Source organism: Artibeus jamaicensis, unplaced genomic scaffold, assembly GCF_021234435.1.
Source record: "Artibeus jamaicensis isolate MK-2021 breed Jamaican fruit bat unplaced genomic scaffold, CSHL_Jam_final scaffold_847, whole genome shotgun sequence".
NCBI lineage: Eukaryota > Metazoa > Chordata > Mammalia > Chiroptera > Phyllostomidae > Artibeus > Artibeus jamaicensis.
Window position 1 is genome coordinate 13,470,534 of NW_026522057.1, and position 26,987 is coordinate 13,497,520.

Here is a 26,987-nt window from a genome sequence, read left to right on the forward strand (position 1 = left end):
CCTCATTCTTATCAGATCTTCAGTTTTTCCTGCAAGCTTCTGTTTTGCCATTATTAAAAAAAGAAAGAAAGAAAAATGATAAAATATTGGCTCACTGAAGTTTGTCTGAACCTCCATTTCATATTTTTTTTAAGGAGGGGGGAAGGGAGACATGGAGGAGGGCGGGGAGAGGAACGAGTGGCCTACTGGCACAAACCTGCATTTGGTCACCATTTGAGGTGGGTACTGTGACCTCGATGTGGGTTTTTTCCACCTACATTTAAGAAATAAAGTGGTAGAAACATTTTAGGTTAGTAGGTTTTTATGAATAGCACTGTTTCCAAATAAGCCGCATCTTTAAGCTGGTTGTGAAATAAGCTGATAGGTAACCACCGTGAGGCAGCCTTTAGGGGGTGTCATGGGAGTGTCATTACCCTCAAGGGTAATCTGTTAGTTCACCAGCACATTTTCAAGGCTGAAGAGATACTGTGGACAGCCAAACAAGCAAAAGAGAAAATTAAAGTAATTATTCTACTGATGAAGCAAATATTACATACTTATTTACAAAAAAGTACTTATTAAAGATAATAATTAGGCTTAAATAATCTATGTGTTTTTGTGTTGCTTTTTAATGATCTGAAAGTGCCTTAAGTAACATTTAAAAACAAGTCCACAAATGAAGATATTAATGTATGACATACACGATAGAAACAAAAAGAAAGTCTCTGCAGTTAAAACACACGTATAAATAAACCACATACAACACCAAGCAGGTAAATACAAAACATGTTGTTAAGTGATCAGTATATTTAAGGAGGCAGTTTCATCCTCCAGTTTATTAGACAACAAAACACCAAAATAAACTTAATCCAAATTGTTACTGATGCAGGCAATCGTCACCAAGGTCAGTTTATACACGAGCACACAGGGCTCAGCTGCGATTCTCAACACACCGCAATCTCCTGTCTAGGGAGCTGGAACCCATGCATTTGGTGAATGGGTAAGATCCATCCTTCACACTAAAGCCTCCTGCCTAACTTTGAAATATCTTTGTAATAGTCATTTTATATACCCCAAATGGAGTAAATATAAATTTAAAAAACCTACACAGACTATTAATAGGAAGCATAATAAAGTGAGCCATGCCTAATACACTGGATATCTCAAAAAGAAGAAACTGTTTTTTATCAAGGGTCAACTCAATCACTTTGCATCATTAAGTTACTTACAGAATCACATCACTCAGTCATTTTGACATACGCTTTTTAATCACGCTTGGCAGCATTACTTTGACGTACAATGGCACTGGGCTATCTTCTCTAGGACTGAACTTGAAGAACACAAAATAACACCAAACCCTGTGACACCGTCAAACCAGCAGCACGTCCAGCAGTAGCACTGCTACCTACCAGAGGTAGTTAATGAGCAATGTGGTCAGTTCTACTCGGAATCCCAGGATCCTGGCTGTGTGGCCATTAGCAAGTTACTTCACCTCTGAGTTCAAGTTTTTTATTGATAAAGTAGAAATAATATCTTCGCAGAGTTGTGGACACTTAGCAAATAGTGGTTTATAATTATTTTGTAAAGCTTAACTTGCTTGTATAAATGAATAATGACTTTTTTGCTTTGGGTGCTTAGCAATCCAATAGCAAGAAATTGGGAATCTCTATTTCAGTGCAAGAATGGAGGCCCAGTAGCAACAGTACGTGCCTCTGTATGCAGCCCCAGAGAACACCGAATGGGATAAAGCGGTAGGTACACACCTGCAAAGTAGGTCTTGCCAAATGACTCAAGATGCCAAAAAGCTCTAACTGGCATCAACTTAGTGTTAGATAATGAAATGTACACAGTTACACTTTAATAGTAATATTATTATTATTGCTCCATGCAATAAATATTGCTTCAGGTAAATTCCATAATTATTTTCTTAACTGCTACAAATAAAATCAACTCAGAGTCACTCTTAATTCTGTTACTACTATTATGGTAACAGAAGGTTATCAGAGGTGGCTTCCAGTCTGATCTCTACACAAGTATCTCGAAACAATATAATATAGAATTAAGTGGGGAGCAAGCACTTAAATGGGGAGTATATACCAGAAAGTGATCTCTCCACTCTGCCAAGGTCCCAAGAGCATAGAGAACCTTTCTTGAAGATACTTGTGTCTGCCTATAGGCAAAAGAACATGTTAGCTGAAAGCCAAAGGAACCTTAGCTACTCAAAGAGTCCCTTGCTCACTCCAGTAATCTAACACTTTCCAGTTAGTGTGACAGTTGGAAGTGCCAGGTGAGAGACCCTAGCATTAAAGACTGCAGTTGACACTGACCCTGATGGCTCCTGTCATGCGCACTTGGCTGGGTACAGAAATGCAAGCACCCACCCTTCAGTCATTTTTCCTCCTCTCTGGACTCAAGTTGGTCTCAAAGGACAATCAAACTGCATGTCATATTGAACAGTTTTTTTAAAGGATATTCTACTGATTATGCTACCAGTTTTCCCAATTTTTTTCTCCCCTTTATCCCTGCTCCACCCTGTACCCCGCCCGCCAGTGTCCCCCTCTCTCCGATAGTTCATGGCCACAGGTTGTACATAGAATGAACAGTTTTTTAACAGTCAAAGCAGAGCCAGATCAGCCTCCGCTCTACAGATAAACTAAGTAGTGAACCAACTCCAAAAGAACAGGGTTAATCCATCGGCCAAGGTGAGAGCACTTACTAAGATCTTACATGGTTTTAAATTTCTTAACAGATATAAAAACGCCATTTTTCCTCTAAAGACTGTGTCTATAGTCCTGTTGTCAACAGTGAGACTCGTATTTGCTATGCTTCACTAAATCTGAACTAGTGCCTCAACTCCATCACTGCTTAAATGTGCTTAAAAAGCTTACCAACACATAAAAGACCAGTCCAGTTACTGTTACTCCTGGGAAATCTAATTCAATTGGTAACTTTTCAACAAGGTTCAGTGACTGAGGGTACAATCAAGTCAGAACTGTAAGCATGTCAGTAGCACAGCCTCTCCTACATAACAGAACTTCCCCCATTTTTAAAGCTACTTAAGGTTCCAAACCTTAAGGTGCGTAACACCTGGGTACTCTCCGGCTATGCTGCACACATGTCCAACTCAGGGGAATCAAACTACAGCACAGCCTACTCTTAAAAAGGAATGTGGAGATTCCTTCTGGGTGAGTAAAACAACTTTTAAGGGCATACATCACAGTGCTGCCACATTTTGTAGACTTCGTTTTTTTAATGTAAGAGTTTGGTAAAGTTTGGGTCACGTGAAAACTTCTCTGAGACAGCTTACAGTCTTCATGACATAATTCTATGAATGCATTTTAAAGGTTCATGGGAGATACCTTCTTCCAGAAAGAGTGAGGAAGGAATAACTTCACTAGGATCCTGTAGGAATCAGTGCTTTGAAAACCTTCCTGGTCAAGGGGTTACCACCTGTAAAGCAGAAAGCGAACTTGCCAGATCCTGGGACTTGGGACATACCTGCCATATTTCTGTGGCCTCTGGCTCAGCTTGTTCGGGAGGTACTTCTTCCTTTTCCACTTCAACCTTCACTGTTTCCTCCTGGTCTTTAGAAGCCACTGTTTTCTTGGCAGGCGCGCCTGGCACACTGCCTTCTGCGTCCTGTCTCTGAGCAATGGCTGGTGCAGAAGTGGGCCGAGAACCTCGGTCTGTGGAATCGACGGCCGCTGTCATTTGAGAAAAGGAAAAGAGGGGAATGAGTGATGAAGGGTCACTGCACCACTTCAAAGTCACCAGGTGGCACATACGAGTGCTACAGTGTCCAGTGGACCATCACATGGACAGTATAAAAATAAGTCATTAGTAGCGCTCCGCCAGGTAACCGATGGCAATAAGAAAGCGAAAACAGAAAAGCTGAAATGTGCCAGCTATCGTGTTCTGGAACAGGGGCTGTGCATGGAGGCACTGACATCAAAATAAGAAAAGAAACTAAAAACCCACTTTATTAAAACATTAGCAATTGTTTAACCTTGTAATATGTTTGTTGGTTTTAAGAACCTATAATGCAGTCTATGTAAGGGGAACAGTTAATTAAGCTTATTTCTTCCATAAAGCCTTTTTGAAATAAAGATTTATTCACTTTTTGATAATTTCAAGAACCTAAAAATATATTTTAGGAAGAAGGATTAAGTCTGATTTCTTCTGTTATGGAATGATTACAAAATAATTTGATAAATGGATCTCCTAAGACATGTATACTTTTGATGATTGTTTAAGGGCAAATCTTTGAATAAAAACACGTTGATTTTTAATAAGTCATTTGATTAACATAATATGAATTCAAAACCTTTGGCCATTAGTCTTTAAAATAAACAAACAATGCCCCGCCCCCAACCTTGGCGTTTTGTTCTACCATCTCCTCGAGTCTTACCGACTCACATGAGAACCCCTGTTCTCCGGTGTATTTAGGGCAGCAGGTCTCAGCCGGGGCGAGTCCGTCCCCCTGGAGTGCACGACTGTGCCTGGACACGTTTTTAGTTGCCACGCCTGGGAAGGGACATGGAGGGGGTACGGGCACCCACTACGTACAGGCCAAGGCTGCTGAAGTTAAGCAGCCTCAATGTTGGAAAAAGGTTATGTATACACTATTTTAGAGAGAATATTCAATGTAGGATTATGATGAAATTTGATCTTTTCACAGAGTTCATATTTCCTTTGGTTTGGACTATTTGGCATCTCAGTTTAAGATCGCTTACTTCAAAATAATCACACACACTCTCGTGACTTTTATCTCCGTTCTTCCAGGGACTAGCAGAAAACATCTACACACTTTGTAGTAAAACCTCACTTCTCTAGCAGTGTCCAGAGTTACAGTGTTTGCACATGACTTAATATTTCTGATAACAAATTACCCTTTCATGTACTGACAGGTTTAAATTTTAATTATCTTGAATGAAAGCCTCTACCATTTTGTTATTTTTTAATTATTTTATTTATTTTTAGAAAGAGGAATAGAGGGAGAAAGAGAAGGAGAGAAACATCAATGTGAGAAAGAAGCATCAGTCAGTTCCTTCTCATTCCTGCCCCAACCAGGGACCAAACCCACAACCCAGGCATGTGCCCCACTGGGGATCAAACTAGCAAACTTACGCTTTGTGGGATGACACCCATCCAACTGAGCCACGTTGGTAAGGGCGAAAACCTTTACAATTTTTATGACACACTTTCCTGCCTCTTAAACTGAGTATACTGAACTTAACATATTCTGATAAATTTAGATTTATAAACAGTAAAGATTAGATAAAGAAATCCATGAATCAGAATAGATTTAAAAAATGGAAATTCACAACTACTTCATTCAGACAACACCCAGAAAGAAATGCTTGTTACCCTGTAATGATTTCCAGTGAAAGAAACCATTCCTCAGACAACATTAAAAAAAAAAGAAACACAAGAATGTACTTTAGCTTTCAATGAAACCTGCCCTGTTACAAGTCCCCGCTACTCATGAGTGCTCTAAGCCAATTAGTGCAAGAATGGCAGATGGCAAACCAAACCCAACAACACAGGGGAATGTGACAAAATATTTTGCTCGCAGTTGTGTGAAAGTATCATTATACATGTGTATTCACACCTCCTCTCAAAGAATTAATTCAGCTCTGACTGGCATCACAGAAACACAGCCCATGCTTCCACCATGTGTTATTTTGCCACTTGCATTTGGTTGCAATCCAATACTAATATTGCAGAGCCAAATGATTTACGTCTTCAGCATTCCCAGCCCTGGCAAATCTGTGCCACATGTGGAAAAGTAGATAGAAATGTGGAAACTGGCAGTTAGAAAGAGAGGCAGAACGTTTCATCATTTGTAAAATGTGGACGATATTAAGTCCATAGAATAGCGGGGGAAGGCATGTTCAATGGTTATAAGAATGATTAATAAATCCTGCCCTGGCCGGTGTCGCTCAGTGGATTGAGTGCTGGCCTGCAAACCAAAAGGTTGCCGGTTTGATTCCCAGTCAGGGCACACTCTTGGGTTGCCTGCCACAGGCCCTAGTTGGGGGTATGTAAGAAGCAACCGATGTATAGCTCAGACATCGGTGTTTCTCTCCCTCTCTTTCTGGCTAAATAAATAAGTACCTTTTAAAAATACTTAATAAACCTAAATATTAATAACTTTTAAGGTCATACCTTATTTTAAGAGCATGTGGGGCAAAAACTCTGTACACACAAATATGCAATTCAAGTGAAAGATATAACTTGGGAGCCCTAGAAAGAGGCACAATGCGTTCCTCTTTTCAATAAGAAGACTACAAACCATGGACGGGAACAGAGAATCATGGTAGCATCTCTGGTTGTTGAGATATGATTCACATACCATGCAATTTGCCCACTTAGAACGCTTAGTTCAATGGTTTTTAGTACATTCACAGTGTTGTAGGTTGTAAATATTTTTAAGATGTTTTGGCTCTGCAGTTTTATGAATTCGTTTGTTAACTATTACAAGATTTTGATGCATATGTAGAGAGCCCATGACCTGAAAATTCAATTATTTCCCATAGCTAAAGAGTGCAGGTTGTGATAACCTTATGGACCCATTCATTCCAGTATTACATTGCTCCTGCCTGGGCAATTGGAACTTAGATAGTTGTACACCAGAGCAGTGAAGAGTAAACTCAAACCCCTCGAGCTGAGTAAAAGGAGACTTAAATTCTAGTTCTAGCTCTGAAACTCACTAGCACAATTTCTGCTAGTATAGTACAGGCACAATAATAGGTAGCAAAAAATCCGTGTTTCCATTTTCAGAGGGACCCCATGTGAATCATCTATTATCTTAAAAACAAAACAGAATGAAAAAACACCAGCTGATGCTCAGGTCCACCACGGACAGATGAGATACCTAAGAGTGAGGCCTGGGCATTTGTTTTCAAGCCCCGAAGACGGTAGGTGCGTCTGCCCCTGGCAAAAACCGCTGCAACCACTGCTCACCACGTGGATGAACTTTCCAGCTGTGTCGCCCTCGCCAGTTATGTAACTTTTTTTGTGCCCTAGTTTCCTCATGAGTGAAACAAGAATTCCTAACTGCTTCTTGGTACCAAATGATTGTTGGTATTAAATAGAAATATATGGAAATGGTTTGAAAAGCAAAAAGGACCACACAAATGTAAGTTGGAAAATCCTCGTCATCACTGGTGGCTATCCCTGTGACTGTTCCCATATAAAGCAGGATCTGAACTAGTTTTAGCTCAGCAGCTGGGGAAGCAGATGCTCTGAGCACCAGCTGTAACAATACTCTACTTTACTGTCTTCTGCACTTATTTATTGCCTTTTTTTAATGGCATAAAGAACTGAATGCGGTTTGCTACTTCGTTTCAGTAATGCTCACATATCCTTGAGATTAAACTTAGAAAAATTCAGACAGATCTTCTGTCAGAATACACAATCACGAAACTTACTGCCTCACTATTTTATTTAAACAAAATTTGGAGACTCCCAAAACAGGACCGCTCTTCCTGTTTATAACTGCCACATGACAAGTGATCTCAACTTTTTAAATGATTGCTCTGGTGAGGCAGCCTCTTCTTCTTCCTACCTGAAAAAATAAGTATGTAAAAACATCCAAGAGGGCTTTATTTCAGTACACTGTGTTGGGTTTTCACTGTGGTAGATGTTCTGGATTCTAGTTATGTTCAGTCTACTACTACCTGCCGGTGGAACCCTGGTCTGGTTACTACCCTCTCTGAACCTCACTTCTCTTTCTCTTCAGATGATCCCACCGACGTAGACAATTAGTGAGATCCATTTCATTTTGCCAATGACATTCTTCAGTTTGGCTCTCTTACAGACACCTGCGCTTCCTCTATCTCTCCCTAAAGAGTTGGGGCCATAAGGAATCACCAAAATTCAGTACAAACCTCCATCGAGGCTCCGGGATGCGCGTTTGCTTGCTGTGCGCTCAAAGTGAGGAGCGGGCCTGTCGATCAGGGCGCTGGCTTGCCTGGTCTGAGCCTGAGTTCGACCGCTGTATCGAAATTTGGATCCCAGTGCAAGAAATTTGCTCTTAGGAATGGTGTCTGTAGACGTCAACCTGGGGGCAGAAGAAACCCAGAACGATCATATTAGCATATATTTATCTCACTCTAATGAGATGGTGAGATCAAAGACAAAAGTCTAGATTTTTAAAAGCTTCAAAATTCTCAGTTTCCTTATAGTTACTAAGAGAGATTTCAAATCAAGCAATCATTATTTTAATTCTACGTCATTTCTCAAAGCAACGTACAATTTACTTGTGGCCTATAGTAATAATATTATCTTACTAAGTAGGGCCTTAGGGTTCTCAAACACTTTTGAAGCACTGTGACATTTTTACTACATCCTGTAATATTGTCATGATTTTATAGATACAAGAAGCTGAACCTCAAAAGGTTACTTGCTTTAGGTCACATAGTTGTTAAGAGGTTGGGCAGTAACAGAGTCCAAGGCCAGAGCTCTTTTTCCACTTCGCCAGAACAAGCCTATCAAATGCACTCCAAACCCCACTAATGCCTGGAAACCTATTTAATAGGTTATTTGGTGTATGTTCAACTCAGTTGGGAGCCCCGTCTGCGTGTTACGCAGCACCCCATGCTCTCTTTTGTAGTGGCATTTACGGCACTGAATTGAAACAATTTATGTGCTGGGCTCCACTGCAAGACCATGAGCTCGCTAAGGGTAAAGGATAAAGACTATGACTTATTCTTCTCGGTATTTTCACCTCTGGCATAGTGCCTGGCATGAATTTGGCACTCAATAAATGTTTGCTGAATAAAAAATTACCACATCAACTACTATAAAAAAAGAGTATTTTTTCCTTGGAGATAGTTCATTTTAATTCAGCAAATACCGACTTTTTCTAAGCAACAGAGCATTACATGTTAACATGTCCTTTTATTTTGATGCAATGGATTTAAATAATGCTATCCCCCAAGTAAATACACTGGCTGAAGCTAAAATATATACCACAGATATTAAACATTCAAATAACTTTTTTTACTTTTCCTTACCCTTTTTCAAAATTCTATTTTCTTGGCTTGATTTTATAGAAGAGGAAGATGAAAGCATAAAAAAGTATCTTAATGGCCAATAATTAAGATTCTTTAATTGGGTATAAAATGGACCCTCATGTTTTATTTTGAAATGAGAATCAATGTTACTTTCCCTGACTTTTCTTCCTGCCCACTGTGCTATAGCGCAAAGTATGACATGAAATGACAAACAGAAGGAAAAGATATCATGATTCTGCCTCCTGAGAGCCATTCATGCAGTCAAATTTATTCATGAATGACATGACATGAGGTCTTGGATTTACTTCAAAATAATCTGGGAAGCAATGGGAAGAACTGGGGGGGGGGGTGCTATAGATAAAATGAGACTTGCCTTGGGGTGATAATTACTGAAGCTGGGTGACTGGTACTCAGTGAGTTCATTATACTATTCTCTTTACTGTTGTTACATATGAAATTTTCCATAATAAAAAATTTTTTCTTTAAAAGACAAGCCAACAATAAAAAGCTGGCTCTCCTTTCAATACAAGTAATTATTTGGTCCATGGTCTGTATTTTCTGCTAGACTTCATGTTCTCATGGTATATTCTCAGTGCCTAGTACAGTACCTACACAAAGGATAAGCACAGAGAAAATGCTTGGTAAATTGAATACAGGGGGTTAATGATATGGCCTCTTGAAAACCAGAGGAGATAAAAACTTTTTTCTACCTCCTGATTATTTGATACAGTTGAGCTTGGGTTCTCTGTGCTCCCTTTCTGGGGTTGGTTAGGGCCAAGATAACGATCAGTTTCATACCTTTAACCTTCTCCAGTAAACATCCCACAGAAAGCAGTCAAGCATTGCTTAGAGAGACTGCATGCGGAGGTAAGTTCCGGGTACCTCCTCCTGAAAGGACTGGTTTCAGCTCCAGCTGGGGCAATCACAGAGCCCCTCGTCAACACAGGTCCCTAGTCCTCACTTCCCTCTTCCTTCTACCATACACAGAAAGGTGCTCTGGGGATGCGGAGGCATGACTCAGCCCAAAGGAGAAATGGATTCATTTTGTCTTGCTTAAGATGATCCTACCTGAGCTAAATAAAAGAATGCCAGCCATACAAAGAAGGGAATTTTAATGGCAGGTTTAAAATAGAAACATGCACAATTTATCCCTGCAAAATACTTAAGTGAGAAGAATACCTGAAAAATGTGTGATGCTCTACACAGACTTTCCATAATTTCTTAGCGGCTCGGTAGCTGGGAAGTTTGAATCCAATGGTACTCTCATACTGTTCTTGCTATAAAAACACAGATTAACACAGAATATAAAAGGATTGCTTGACTACAGTAATACAGGACCAGAGAAACACGGTGCTACAGAAAAGGTCATCAAGAATAAAAACAGCATTCCTAGTCTAAAGACGTAAAATATTTGAAATTTTTCCTACTTACAAGAAGAAATTTACTCACCGAGGTGACTTTTTCCACAACAAGGAAGCCAGGGAATGCATCTTATTTTGTTCAGAAACACACACGCACAGAGCACATTTTTCTGAGCCATCATTAAGTCACCTTTTGATCGTCCAGACCCTGCCTGCTCTTCCTTAGTCACCATCTGCACTTGGGACACTAGACTATCCATGCTCAGGGAATGGGACAGATATGAGTCCTCCAATCAATCAATATTATTATTCAGTCCTCTCTTTTTTTGTAATAGGAACTAAAGATTAAAGATTTTGGCTCAAATCAATTCTTGAATTACTGTCTTCTCTTTTTTTCTCTTAGTTGATCATTAATCTATCTCAGTACTTCTTTTCTTTTTTTTCCCCATCCATACCAGAGGACATTTATTTTCATTGCTTGTTAGAGAGAGAGAGGGAGGGAGGGAGAGAAACACTGACCAGCTGCCTCCCACACGTGCCCCATCCAGGCAATCAGACTCGAGACCTAGGTATGTGCCCTCACCGGGAATTGAACCCTCAACCCTTGGTCACAGGACCATGCTCCAACGAACTGAGCCACACCAGCCAGGGCCATCTCAATACCTCTTTGTCTGAAGCAAACCATATCCTGCCGGGGCCACTAGAAACACTGTCCCGCTGGTCCCTTGCTTCTTTGTTTCTGCCTTAAGCATACTTTTTAAAATGGAAAGCAAACTAATGTTTATTTCTAGCGCTCATTATTGCCAATAGCAATGTGATGAGATAGTGTTACACGTGAAAAAACTGAGGTCAGACAAGTTACTGCTCAGTCTCACAGCTACGAAGTGGCAGAGCCAGAACTTCACAGTTTCCACTAAACCATGCTGCTTCTAAGTCATCTACTGCAGTCATAACACTTCGCTTCTCAAAACCCTACTGTTGTTTCTGACTGCTTTCTTTTGTTTTTTAAAGATTTTATTTATCTTTAGAGGGGAAGGGAAGGAGAGAGGGAGAGAAACATCAATGTATGGTTGCCTCTTGTGTGTCTCCTGCTGAGAACTGGCCTGTAACCCAGGCATGTGCCCTGACAGGGAATCAAACCGCGATCCTTTGGTTTGCAAGCCCGTGCTCAAGCCACTGAGCTACACCAGCCAGGGCTCTGACTGCTTTCTTAAAGTAAGAATTCTGTATTTTTAGTATACAGTATAGAATTGACACTTAAAGAAACCAAGGACTTCAACTATTAAACTTATTAAAATTTGTGTGTATGTGTGTGTGTATGTATATGTATAAATACAGACATCCTCTGCCTTCCCACATTAAAATGTAAGATTGTTGAGAGATGGACTCTTTCATTCACTGTTCCTCACCCCAAGGATAGTGCCTGGCACAAAGAATGCCATCAATTAGTATCTCTTGACTAAATGACTTTTGGACTTGAAACTCTGTTGGAAGATAGCAACTGCTGGGACAGGCACAGACAAATCATTATGGTCCTAAGTAAATGCCTCAGCGATAATCCTTATGAGACTTTTCATGCTGCACGTTCAGTATTTCGATGCTCAAATAATGAGACATTTCCACCAGCAGATGGTGATATACACACAAAAGCCACTTTACAGTAGTTTGATGCTTTCCTGCTTATTGCAGCTGTCACCTCCTTTGATCTTCAACTCTGACAGAGAAAGTACTGCCTACCTTGAATGGTGAAGAAGCTGAGCTTTAGATTTCTCCAGGGTCTTTTATTTAGTAGGTGGCAGAGCAGGAGCTAGAACTGTTTTAAAATTTAATTCCTACTTAAAGTTTTCCACTATACCCTGATCGATCTTGAACATAAAAGTTAAATTTGGTCAGCATCAGTATATTCTAAAACTTGCCCACCAACTAATAAATGAATTATCTGACACAAAGTTAAATAACTCTATTAAAAATCTAGGAGTTGACCCTAGAATATATTCCCAGTAACTACTAGAAGCTACATACAAATGCATTTTAATTATATGAGGTAAGAGATTGGTGATACAAGCATAACTTAACCCCACAATTTAAAAATGTCACGCTACTTAATTGAAAAATATTTTCCATCAAGATTTTACCTAGAGTAAACAATCCAAGTTTCACTTCTGGCCACGGTATGTTTACGTACATAAAGAGGAATGCCCCAAAAACCAGTGGCAAGGAAGAAAAGCCTTACAGGACTGATTGAGAAAACAGCATCAGCTCCTGCATCGTTAACTACAGAGAACTCTTAGATGACAAAACAAGGAAAACAGGAAGGAAGAGATGTTTTAGACATGGTCTGTGTTTGATTCAGGAAGAAAGAAACACAAATTTTGTACCTCTCCAGGCCGAATCTTGATGAAAAAGCTGCTACGTTTATAAGAAATCTTCAGCACTTTGGGCCAGGGAAAGCGGTTAATTCTCAGTTTATCTTTGTAAACCAGAAGGCCACTAGAGCAGACGCCCAGGATGATATCCACTCCCTCCAAGTCCTGAAAGAGAGAAGCGTTAGCACCTCAGTCTTGAGCAAAGTGCTCAACGCACTGTCAACTCTTACTAGACAATCAGAAGCTATCAACAACCAAAAACAGTAATAATCATAACCCATGGGACTATTTGGTCCATGTAAAAATGTCATTACTCTGCCACATTTTTAAAAAAATCAATTTTATTACCTATTACAAATATCTTTAAGTATCCAAATCAGACACAATAATTCTATTTCTGTAATCTGTTCCAAGAAAATAATTCAAATCACAGAAAATACTTTATACATGAAAACGTTCAGAACGTTACAGGAGTGAAAAGCTGGATGTAACCTAAGTATTCAAGCACGAGGGTTAAATTATTGTCCATCCTTTGGTGAAATAAAATGTGGCCATTAAAATATTTCCATAAAATTTGGGAGATAAATGGGAAAATAATTGTTTTGTAATGTTAAGCAGGTTAAAGCTGCATATACAATTTGATCCTAACAATATAAAAAATACACATAGAAGAAAGATGAATATACCAAAATGTTAACAATGGCATTTTTTAGGTGGTACAAATTATGAGCAATTTTTTGTTTAGTTTTCTATACTTTCCAATTATAAAGAGCATGTGTAATTTTCTTAAAACAATGTAAATATCACAAAAACATATATATGTGTAAAAATTCAAACAATACAGAAGTGTGTAAAATAAAAGTAAAATTCTACCCTCTTTTCCCACACTCCTTAACAGTAAGCAGTAATAATTTGGTAATTTCCAGGATTTTCATCCTATTCTCTAGGCACATACAAATATGTTTAGGTAAGATACACATACATACCTATTACTAATAATTATTATATTACATAATTATAGATACATATATATCACTTTTATAATCAGGAAAATAAGGAGAAAAAATTACAGTCAAGTCCTTGAGGGTAGAAATTGTAGCTTAATCATTTCTGTATCACCCCAAATACTGCCTGTTATTGACAACATACTCAGTAAATGTTTACATTAAATTTGTTACCTGCCTACATTATTATTCATAATTTATTATGACAAATATCAGCAAAATCTTTGCCTCTGACTTACAACAATTTTGATTCATTTAGACTGACATGTATACCACCAAACATCACGCACAATTAAAATTCTTTTTAAAAAAATGATAAAGTGGACATCCCTCCTAAAAATTATAAGTAAAGGAGTTAGTTTTATTCCTATATAAGCTCAGTGTGAGAGGATCACAGATTCTTATAATTATGTTAAGTATATTAAATTATAAATATCACCCCCAAGTTAAGAAAGAACAGTAAGAAAAATATAGTCCTGTTTACATGTGTCTTTTCTCAAAGAAAATTATTTTTTCTTTCAATTAGATTTTATTGACTGTGCTATTACCAGTTGTCCTGATTTTTCCCCCTTTGCCTCCCTCCCCCCAGCACCCCCCACCCCCTCAGGCAATCCCTACGCCACTGTTCAAGTCCATGGGTCACGCGTATAAGTCCTATGGTTTCTCCATTTCACATATTGTACTTTACATCCCCATGGCTGTCCTGTAACTACCTATTTGTACTTCTTAGTCCTCTCACCTTTTCACTCACTTCTTAGAGAAAATTCTAGAAATTAAATATATGTAACATCTATATCTGCAATTCAAGAAAACTAAATTTCACCTGAGTGAAATTTTAATCTCTACAGATGATTACTATTTAGATAAGTAATCAACACCTAGAGTTAAATGCTTCTTGACTACTTTCCCAGAACTACATATAGAGAAACATCTTAGTGCCAACACGTGTGTGTACAAGCACACTCAAGAAGTAGGGATTATGTACAGCTCCAATTCAATGACTGTGTGACCGAGAATTTTTCAGAAGATGCCCTCTTAAGTCCTTAAAACATGTGGGTACAACTATACCTCTCAATTGTATGTCTGGAGAAACACTTTGCTTTACAACATTTGGGAAAGGAACATGCTACCTGACTTCTCCATCTATCCCAGATAAATTACTGAATCAGCAACCAGCCTCCCGTAGGAAGTGAGGAGCAAAACCAAACAATTTCGGTTCTGGAAATACAGCTCATCTGATGTACTAGTCTTCCTACTATCTACTTTGCAGATTCACAGACTGCATAGATTCAAGTTACAGTACTCAGCCCAAAACAACTGGAGCAACATCTTAAGAAAAGCACTAACATGCAATGAAATTTTAACAGAATTAATGTAAATAAAGAAAAGAGTTCAGATGTCAGACACTCAGGTTGGGAGAAGCCTAAAAGGTCATTTTAGGCCAATCACCCACCATATGTTTTAATGTCCTTTTCTAAATTGCTTCCACGAGACTCTACTGCCTATCTTGGACTACCTCCAGAAAGAGAGACCTCACCACCTTATGAGGCAGCCCACCCCATCTTCGAATAGCTCTGACGGATGGAAAGTTTGTCAGACTGAGCTGGACAGTCTTTCCATGTCGTTTCCAGTTTCCTGCCTCTGGTCTTACATTTTGGAACAATAGTAAAATCTCCATTTCACACACCAATCCTTTAAATACGTGAAGACAGAAATTATGTCTTCCCAATTTTCCCTTCTGTGGGCTGAGTATCCCTATTCCTTTGCTGGTTTCTCATTGGACATAGTTTTGAGTCCCCTCTTCATGCATCCTAGTTAAGCTCCTCTGCACGAACCTCTGACCATCTCTCGAGCCCTTTCCCTCAAAAACTCCTCAGCCTCCCAGCCACTTTAGCGGCTGAAGATGACAGAAGTCAAGTGACTTCCCTTCAGTATTCATTCTGTTAGGGTGTATTAAGCAGAACCAGGATTAAAGCTCAAGTTTCCAATTTCATAACTCAGTGGTTTTCAAATGAGCCACTATCGCTCATGCCATGTGTACTAGAATCAGTGAACAGCTTGGTTCAGCAGATTGCTGGGCTCCATTCACAAAGTTTCTGATTCAGCAGTTCTGGGATGGGGCCCGAAATGTGCATTTCTAAGAAGTTCCTAGAGATGCTAAGTGCTGGTTCAGGGACCACACTTTGAGAACTGCTACCTTCGGTCAATGGTTCTCAGACTCAAGCATAGATGAGAAGCATTTGGGATATTCATTAAATCTGGAAGCTTAGCCTTTCCTCCAAAATAATTCACAATAAGTCTGGGAGGAGTTTGGGAACCTGCGTGTTTAACAAACGCTCCAAGTGAGTCTGACGTAGTGACGTTGGCTGTGAAAGATGCATTGATGCCACTCTACGTTTTCAAATGTAGCTGCATTTTGAGAAAACATCATTTCTTTTGCTCTAGGTGCTGTTATCTTTTTGATCTACACAGTGACTTGGATATGCAACTTGAACTCTGATGGTGGAACTGCAAAAGGGTGATTCAATTTACATACTTGATAACACTTAATTGACTCAATTTGTAGACTTAAAATTTAACACGAATCCCTATCTCTTTAGGATGTTTTACAATAACATCCCAGATAAAGGTTGGTGAGAAGCGTTACATGACACAGGTCTGACACATGCATGTGAATAAAGGCCAAAATTATCAGTACCTTTGCTTTGTGAAGGTCAACACCATACATGGACAACTTTTTGGCATTCTCAAGAAATTCCAGGTCAGCTTGAGCTGGAGTCATGGACCTTTGATAAGATACAAATTGAAAACTCAGTGTCACAGCGTCAACATTTACAATGACATTTACATAATTATTGTATTTCATATAAACACATAAACATATATGCACCAATATGCATGTAGATACAGTTCATAGTTCTAGAAGTAGAATATTATGGAAAATGATTCATGAAAAATGTCTTCAGATAAGAGATCTTAAAGAAACAAAAAGCCCACCAAAAAGCTATCAGAAAAAGTTTTAAAAAATCCTACTAAACAATTTCCTTACAGTAGCCTCATCTACCATCAGTTCTGCCCCTCCCTCTCCTCAGCCTTTTCTTCCAACACATAAACTCCACCCACTAACTTCTCTTGTTAAAGGGGTGACCAAACTAAATCCTCAGAGGGCATGGTACAATTTACAATATCCTTTTAGCTGCCTTTTCCTCGCCATCCTCCTAAATTGAGTTAATATGGAAATTAAACAGGAGGACAGCTGAAGTTACTTAGCTGAATTCTTAATGGGGGCAGGCTTGATGAAAAGGAAATTTCTGGTAACAGATGGTGTTCCTGCCCACTGATCTAAACAAAATAAATTGGTTAATAGAAGCATGTAGATAATGGGGCTGCTTTCCCTGTTATTAAGATGTCTTCATTACTGGGCATACAATGAATTTGGCTTATTTGAAAACAATCGGTCTCACTGCCTAAGCATTCACTGTGATGGTCTTTCCTTCTCCTTTGCAACTTTCCTCTCTTTGGAAAAGTGCTGTTGAGCAGTCACGTTGAGCTTTGGAGAGAAAGAGATCACTCCTAGGGCTGCACAATTCGGACCAATCAACTAATCAACTCTCTTTGGGGGAGTCCCCAAAGAAAAACCATGGAAATGTCTGTTTCCCATAAGACTGGCTCAAGCTATATAAAGCAGCAGTGGCCTATTCATTTAACAGGACGGAAAACGTCTCTTCCTAACCCATCTGTCTTTACCCTCATTAAAAGGAACAAAGGGTTTCTGGGAACAACAACCAAAAAAAAAATCTTAGGAGAGAGGGAGCAGATTTGTTCATGTCTCAGCCTCCCTGAACACACTTCTTTTCACCAGCACCGCACTGAGCTCTGTTTGTAAATGGATCTCAAACTGAACATACACACACAAAAGAAAGGAAAAAATAAGACATTTACAGGTCTGTATATTCAAGTCATTAAAAACATCTCAAGAAAGTTTTGTGGTCCCCCTGTTCCCCCACGACACACACACGTAAGTTAAATACTTTTATAATTAAGGTTACTCCAGTCATTTTATGGTTTTTGTTGTTACTATTATGGCTTGAATTTTAGGATTTTGAAGCTGGAGTGGAGCTGGAAGATTACAGAGTCCAACACTTTTATTTTGCTGATGAAGAAACAGGCCCTGAGGGATCACATGGTCACGGGCGAGGTGTGACTCCTCGTTTAAGGCAGCAGGATCTAGTCAGCACTCAAGTTTTATTGCTTGAACTGGAATCCTGGCTCCTGAATTTAAAAAAAGTGGTGACCTGGTGTCTCCTTCAATATCCCAGCTATAAAGAGTCATAACAATACCTACTTTCTGAGACTAGGATAGGCAATGACTTTTGTCTGTGCTAAATGAATAAATGTGACTGGTAGAACAAAATCAGGTAATGCTTGTGAAACTGCGTCATAAAATATAAATGTTTATTATTATTGCAAAGTTAGGTTTCTGATGGTACAGTGATACAGCTTATGGCAGCTCATAAAAGAGAAATAATTTGGACCACATGGATTTGAAGACAAATTTTAAAACATTAAGTGAAACAATTATGACAAAATCTTCCTTAAACTCACTCCTCCAACTCTAAAGGACTTTAATGGGGTCAGTTTGAATACAGATTTAAATGTCAAACTATGTGTTTAAATGCTTTTCTGAGTAAGCACGCTTTAAAACTATTATGGGCAGGTAGAAAAAAAAGAGATCTTTAACTTTATTTTTTTAATTTTTTTTATTTAATTATTTTTCAAGTACAGTTTTCTATTTTTCCCATCCCAGCCCACCCCGCCCCATGTTCCCCAACTCCCTCCCATTTCCACCCCCCTTAGTTACTTAACTTTAAAACTATAACTTTCCTTATTAGTTGAAAATAATTCAACAAATTTTGAAACACACAAACTTATAAGTTACCTATAACACAAAGACTAGTACAAAATAATGTTGAATGTAAACTGTAATTGAAAAATAAGATCTTTAAAATAAGTTACCTATAATACAAGTAATTTTTTCCTGAACTGTGAGAGTAAATTGTCAACCCGATGACTCATCGTTTCCAAGTGTGTGTCATTCCTACAAATAAGGACATTCTCCTACATAACCTCAATGTAATGGTCACAACCAGGAAATATTAATACATTACTTCCACCTAACCCCCATTCAAGGTTAGCCAGTTTCAAAAACATTCTGTACAGCAAAAGGGTCCAGTTTAGCATCACAAGTTTCAATGAGCTGATGACTCTTTCATCTTCTTCAGTCTGGAACAGTTCCTTAATCTTTGTTTCATAACCTGAACCTTTGGAAGATCGTGGGCCAACTGTTCTATAGAAAGCCTCCCCCATTTGGGACTGACGTTTCTCCACGAGTTGATGCGGATTCTGCATCTTCGACGGGAATGTGCAGAACCAGCCCTGTGTCCTCCATACACCCTACGAGGTGGAACACAGTTTCAATCTGTCCCCTCACGGACGACGTTCACAGACACCACTGGTGTCTGCCAGGCTCCTCCTCCTTATCTCTTTATAATGAGTAAGCGCTTTGTGGGAACGTATTTTGAAACCTTCCTCCACCTATTATTTTCTTTTTCTTTTAAATTAAATTTACTGAGGTAACAGGTGAACACTTTTGAATATCCTATTTCTTATCAAACTTTAAATTTACTCATTTATTTATATCAGTATCAATTCATGGATTCTCATTTTATTCAGTGCAATATAATTATTTTCTTTATTTATTTAGTGCTTAAATTGCTCAAATTTGGTCAGTGGAAGCCTCTCCAACCTGGATTCTGTGTCCTTCCAACCATTTCCTATCATTTTTTGAGCACCTCCTTGTGGTACAAAGTAGAGTTAGAGCGCGTCAGTGTCTGTGTGCGTGTGTGTGACTGTCTGTGTGTGTATGTGTATGTATGTATGTATGTATGTATTCATCTATCTACCAACCTACCTACCGGAAACCATGGGTTCACTTTGGAACCTCCAGTTTTCATGCAGTATCACAGGGTTCATTTTAGTTTTCCATTCTCCAAAATTTGTATCTGCTTTATGGACAGGAAGAAACCTGGCTCCTATTACCTTTAATGTTTTGACTAATTTGATCGCCCTCCTGTGTATGACCAATCTCTCATTGCTGCCATTGACTCATACCCCACGTGGACGCCCCCTTTGCCCACTTGGAGTCTGAACTGCCTATGCTGGGCTGCTCCCCACACGATTGTCCTTTTTCCCTCACTCAGGTTCTGACTCCTGGTATAAGGCGACCCCTTTCCGTGGACATCTTCATCTTGCTCAGGCTTCACCCCCCTGAACCAGGTACCACCCATACGGATGTCCCCCACACCATGTGGTCCTTACCCCCACATGGGTGCCTTTCTCACTCTGCTCTAGCTCTAACCACCACCGCGTACCCACACATGACTACGCTCTTCATCCTATTTGAACTCTGACTTTTCATGCAGACTGCTCCCCCCACCCCTATGAACGTTCTCCCCACCCTGCTTAGGGCCAACTATCCCCAGCCAGACTGCCCTTCTGCATGGATAACTATCTTGCTCTACCCCACTAATGACTTTAGATAAAAACTGCTTAAAGAAGCCTTTTCCAATTATAAAAATCATATATATTCACTGTATGCAATTTGGAAAATATCACTAAGAGCACAGAAAAAAAACTCCTATAATCCCATCACCTACAGACATTTGTGCATATAAATATAACATATTTTATAAATGTAATGTTCCATATTAAACTTAAATTATTTTCAATTTAACATTCTAAAGATTATGGCTTTTCCCAAGTTTTCCAAGACTCTTAAAAGTAGTAACAAAGTAGCTGGGAAGGGATTAGATGCTGCTAAACCATTAAGATGAGTGTCTTGAATTATTAAGTACCACCTAATAATTTACTACTTGAAAGTACTGCAGCTCACAAAAGTACCTAACCAGGGAGCTCTGACACCAGTTAATTCTTGCTCATCAAAAAGGAAAGTTGTAACAAAGTTTCTCTGTATTCATTTTGAGCAAGTTGGGTCAGGATGCAGAGCCACTCAGAGAGCTCCAGTGTCACGTGACAGCCTTTTCATGATGTCCGTTGCATCTCTTAATTAAGGACTGTGATTTCAAATAATTAAGGAAGATAACTGAGAAGTTTACATACCTTCCTAGTACCCATAAAATGGAGGGCAATTAATTTTAAAGCTTGATTTGCTAGTGTAAATTGAAAGTGTAATTACACCTTCAAAGTCTCTGTCTGGGCAAAGGGCCACTACTAAGGGTTCCATATACGTTGGTTGTCTCCTACTTTACCCAAGGAACAGGGTGCCACTTGTCTGTACTTTTCAGTGTGTAGTAAAATGCTTCTGCCTGAGCAGAAGTGTCTTTGGATTGGTTAAAACACCATGCTGCTGGACAGAATTAAAATTCCCATTTGGCTTTCTGTTTTGTGAGGGTTGCCGATCGCTCTAAAAAGGAGCAAGTAAATTCCAAAATGACAGACTGCTACATTTTCTATTCAAGGGGATTCATTATTGCTCAATTTCTATCTGCATACCTAACAGGACATCAACTGAACCATATCCATTTGTCCTCTGAGATCATTTTGCCTTTTGGGGTTTAAATTCTGTTACATTCTGACGAGGGTTCTCTAAACCCAGCATCACTTAAAAAATAGGAACAAGAATTATTACTATCCTAGCAAACATCTGAATTCTCACTTCATACTAATCATGATGCTAAGCACTTTACATGAATTTTCTTATTTAACCATCACAAAATTCATATCGTCACCCTTATTTTTCAGGTCAGAAAACTAAAGCTTAGAGCCCTTCAGTAACTTACTAAAAGTCATAAATTGAATGAGGAATGGCATCTGCACTCAAAGTGAGACAGGCTGCCTCTGGAGCCCATGCTTCCAGCTTATCACCTAGCTCAGTGGTTCTCAAAGTTTTTGACCTCAGGATCCCTTCACTCTCTATATGTGTAAAAAGTAACAATACTTTTTTGTGTAAAAGGTAACAATGTTTTCTCCAAATGTAGTGAGAAATGGACATTCCCTTACATATTTACAAATTTTTAACTGTCTGGCTTAGGTTGGATATTCCTATCTGCTTCTGCATTCAACCTGTTGCAATATGTTGATTTTGTTATATTAATGTGATCTCACAGAGACACATAGTTGGAAAAGGATTGAGAATTAAAAATATTCTTCTTTGATACTACACCAAAACTCAACAATGGCAGATTCTTAAAGGTCATTTGCAATGTGAAATCTGAAAACATATCAGTAAACTTTTATACTGTGTTACATTAAATCCATTGGTCTATCTTGCATTTTGAATGTTTTAAATGGACCTTTTTCATCCAGTATTACAGCATGCATTTCATATTTGAAAAACACTAATTCACTGAATAATGCAAGACTTCCAAATGTTGACATGTCTCATCGCACAATATAAGAAAAAAAATCACATTCGTTAAAATCATCACAACTTCATCAGAAAAGCCTTTAAGTATTTGGATCCTATCAAGATCATGGTGGCAAATACAAGTTTTCCAAAATTTTAATTTTTCACTTGAAAGCTTGAATTTTGTCATTAGCAACAAATACTATCAGTTGTTTACTAACCCTAAACAAGTATGTCAAACTCATTTTCACCAGGGGCCACATCAGCTTCATGGCTGCCTTCAAAGGACTGAATATAATTTTAGGACTGCATCAAAGTAACTACTGTAGAAACAAGGTGCCGGGCCAGATAAAACAAGGTAGAGGGCCGGATTCGGCCCACGGGCCTGTAACCTAAAAGTACCAGGTTAGTAAACATTTTTAAGAAAATCATTTCATTTTTAAGAAAACAACTTCCAAATAACCAAGTCTGAATAATAACTGTCATTTTTTTCAAGTAAAAATGGTGTCCATTAAAAAGGCGGCTAATTCAGCTCACAACTGCAAACAGTTACACAGGAGCTGTCCTCAAGGCGACTCCTGTATCAGTGTGCAGTGGAGCTGCTTTCTGTGTACGTCATATTTAACCACACAGAATATTAAACAGAAATATACTTAAGATTTAATAAAATTATCATCTTTTTTATGGCCTTATCAAGAAAATTTCTAACTGAACCGGCTCTGTTAGTCTTATTTTTAACTGCAAGTTAGAAAATGAAGGGGCACGCTGGGGGAGAACATAATGATCACTAGCTTGGTGTCGCTGCCTGGTTTGTGCTTCCCCCACTCCAACACAGGGGAAAGGCAAGTATCGCCACAGTACCACCATGAAAATAATTTTGACCTCATGGACCCTGTGCAAAAGTCTTAAAGACCACCAGGCTGGCCTAACTCAAAGGATGGTTATAAAGATTAAATGTGGTATTATATATAAAGTGCTTAGCATAGTATCTGGCACATAATAGATACACAATAATTAGCAGCTTATAATGACTGTGTAATAATACTACAACAGAAAGTCTAGCATTAGATGAGAGTTACATTATAAAGTCCTCCCATACCTGAAATTCTATTATGATCAAATAACCATTAAAAGAATCATTAGAGACAGATTTAAGGTATGAAACATAATCTGACAGCATCTGCTGTTTGGCTCCACAGCAGTAGAATAAAAAATACACACACGCACACACGCACACATACATGTATATTTACTATTTTACTACAGTTATACCACTAATAATAAGTCATTTCACTTATCTATCTATCTATCTATTTATTTTTAGAGAGGGGGAAGGGCAGGAAAAAGGCAGAGAAACACTGATGTGCAACAACACTGATCGGCTGTCTCTCACATGCCCCCACCCGAGGACCTGGCCCACAGCGCAGGCATGTGCCCTGGCAAAGTTCGGTTTGCAGGACAAAGCCTACCCCACTAAGCCACACCAGTCAGAACATAAAAACCATTTCTACATTATTAGAAAATAAAAACAGCATTCCCCTACCATCCTGACATTCTAACAAATCAAATTATTTTAACTAACTGTTTCTTTCAAGTCTTGATTTTGTATATATAAATGTAGTGAATATATTTTATATATATATATATATTTCTAGAATCATCAGAATATAAATAAAAGTATTAAAATATAATTAAGGACAATGTGATATCCTTAAGTTACAATCATCAACAAGTTGCAAATGCTGTATTTGGTGGGTCCTGATATCAGTGCACAGTTCTCTTTGCACTATGGGGAAACAGTATGACCCCGCGAGAGTGGGGTAACTCTTTTAAGACTACTGCTATGCAGGTTGTAGACTTAAAACCCTCATGGTTCTCATGACTGATGCACCAGAACCTACAGGGGAAATAAGACAGCTGAAATTGGCATACCTTGGGTTAAAGCTCTCTTTCCTGAAGCATCTCAATCTATTGGAACCACTCCAAGGAAACGAGATTGCTCAGCAGTGAGACAGAACACTTGTTACTATCATGTAAAGCCAACTAAGACTGTTCTGGGATGGCTGGGGTGGGGAAGTGGTAGGGGGGAAATGGAGACAACTGTACTTGAACAATAACAAAAAAAATAAAAAAAAAAAGGCTGCTGGATTTCTCAGCAGTGTGACCCTCTGGAACATCATAACATAACTCATACTAACATAACTCAAGGTACTAACTCAAGGCCAAGATCATACATTTGCCTTAGTAGGCTAAGGCAGTTTGCAAAATTTAGCATAGGAAGTCACTCAAATAACAATGGGATGTACGGTAGAAGAAACACAAATTATCCTGGCACTTTACTATTAGCTAACATTTATGGAATTTGTACATGTGTAAGACATTGTATTAAGTTTTTCTACACCTTATCTTTTCTAATCCTATCAACCACCCTATTTCCTCTGAGGTAAATAATCTCTATGAGACATGTAAAAAACCTGAGGCTTGGAGAGATTAAATGAATGACCCAAATCCCAAGGGAAGGACCACAAAGAGCCAAGAATGTAACCCAGCTCAGTACAACTATAAGTCCTTGCTCTTGATAAATGTGTTATGATACCTCTCGACATTATCAATATTTCCATGAAAAAATCCAGTAAATTTAACAGACTTTAAATACAACTTCAGGGGTTTCATGGGCCCTCTGAAGTCTATCCATGTACATAGACCCCAAGTTGCCGCGGACCAGCCTCAGCGGGGTCCAGGGATTCCCAAAAGGTGGGTAAGGCGTTGGCGATGGGTAACAGACAACAACACGCCTCAAAGGACAGTGAAGCTCTGTTCCGTTTATTGCAAGTACAAGCAGGTTTTTATATTTTCATTTTAGGTAGTGATTAACACTTGCAGTACAGCATAATCAGTTAAGCAGAAAAAATTAATACAAAGGTAACCAGGAAAAATATGAAAGTTCCCATAGATTCAGTTATAATAAACAAAGATTATTTTGACCAGGAGAGTCATAAATCAGACAATTAGAAGTAGCTGTATGTATAGAATTTGAATGTCTTATTGTATATTAAAGTTTCTCAGAATTTGTCATGGGGCAAAAGGTACACTAGATGGAGCAGAGGTTAGGAAATTTATTATAAGGCCTTTGTGATGTCTAACTTGGCTATCTAGCCTTTTCTGTCTAAAATGTTTCTCTATGTACTATGGACTCTAACTCCTTGGTAATTGTATCTATGTGCTTATAGTATCTAACAAGCTTCTCCTATTTCTTTGCCTGCTAAATTCTAATTAATATATATTCCTGTTCAAGGTAAAGGAAGGGCTGTTACTCCAACAACTTTTAGACATTCAGGGGCTATTTAATTAGAGGGAATTTTGTTCTCTGGTCAAGAAATTATTTTGTACAACTTCATTGGAATTATGAAAATCAATGAACCTGAAATACAGGTGTCTAAAAATCCCACCACCTTTTGATCACCCAAACAAACAGGTAAGGAGAGATAGACAGGAAATCCAGCCACAGTTGCCTCTGCCTTGCAGATGCATCTCAACCATCCTGACCTTGTCAAGGGACGGTTGCTGGCCGGCTCCCGACACCAAGTCAAGAAACTCTGTACTAAGGATCACAAGACACCTAATACAGCATAAGTTTAAATTTTGGAAAAATTAGATACAGCAATCATAATAATAGCTATCATTTACTGAGCACTTACTATGTGCCAGAGACACAGTGCTTAGTGCTTTGCATATATTATTACCTCATTTCATTTTCTCCTACAATGCAACACCCAATACTTTGATGTGAAAACAGGTTCAGAGAGCTTTAAACAGCTTACCCAAAGAACTGGGAGGGAATTCAGCTTATACCGACTCTTTCTATGGCACCAGTTCCCACTAAGGCAAATACTGAATCAATACCAGGTGAAAGGCTTAAACTTACTGACGAAACAAACTCAGAACAAACCCTGGAGGCATATTTACCTGTATGATTTGTGCAGCTCCATGACCTTCTCTTCAAGTTCCTTGGTCTGATTTGGGGCCAGTTTAAAATCACTAACATAATCCGCACCGTGGAGTTCTGGGTCATAGTCGCCCAGCTCAGACTGGATGGTGTAAGAACCTAGTAATGCTAAGGTTGCAAAGGAACAAGGCAGACGTCCTGCAACTATGTCCTGCCGAAGCTGAAGACATAAATAATATCTACAGCCAAAAGAGAAAAGATGTCACCATGTCAGCAATAATAACAACAAAATATAGGGAGAGAAAAGGAAGAAAGGGGAGAGAGATGGAGGAAGAGAGAAAAAAGTGACTGAGTAAGTATGAGATAATATTAATAATTGTTCAATCCATGTGGTGGGTATATGGTTGTTCCTTGTATTGTCATTGATTCTTTTCTGTGTGTTTGAAATTGTTTCATATAAAAATTTTTTTTTTTTTTTTATATTTTATTTCTTTATCTTTAGAGGAGAAGGAGAGAGGGAGAGAAACATCAATAGTGCTAGCCCCCCCCCGGCGCTCAATCCACTGAGCTATAAAAAAATTTTTTTAACTGTATGTTGGAGTCATGGTTGGGAAGAGGTTTAGAAAGAAAAGAGGAAAAGCCGAGCAAAGTCTGAAGGAGGTAAAGGAACTATGTTTTGTTGACTTCATTAAGAACCACGTACACATATACACTTGTCTAACCTCAACAGAGGACACCTGTGAGGGGGGAAATCACTGCTAGATTACAGATGAGGAGTCAGCCTCCGAGGGTAAGCTCAGTCCATCGGACTGTAACAAAGGCTGTTTGACTCGGAAATCGGGCCTTGCCTTTTCCATCACTTTGCTTTGCTGGTATATTGCTCATC

The 26,987-nt window shown here is 38.8% G+C and overlaps 1 protein-coding gene across 15 annotated transcripts in view; it reads right to left on the reverse strand.

Moving 5' to 3' along the window:
• The window catches only part of EPB41 (erythrocyte membrane protein band 4.1), a 171,506-nt gene that overhangs the window by 45,461 nt on the left and 99,058 nt on the right, over positions 1-26,987 (reverse strand). For all 15 annotated transcript variants that reach the window (XM_037149213.2, XM_053660414.1, XM_037149207.2 and 12 more), the window contains 6 exons: positions 26,122-26,340; positions 16,429-16,516; positions 12,739-12,891; positions 10,179-10,276; positions 7,872-8,044; positions 3,478-3,683 (listed from right to left, as the gene is read on the reverse strand). In XM_037149213.2, the coding sequence (XP_037005108.2) occupies positions 3,478-3,683; positions 7,872-8,044; positions 10,179-10,276; positions 12,739-12,891; positions 16,429-16,516; positions 26,122-26,340 (937 nt within the window). The remainder of the gene's footprint in view (positions 1-3,477; positions 3,684-7,871; positions 8,045-10,178; positions 10,277-12,738; positions 12,892-16,428; positions 16,517-26,121; positions 26,341-26,987) is intronic.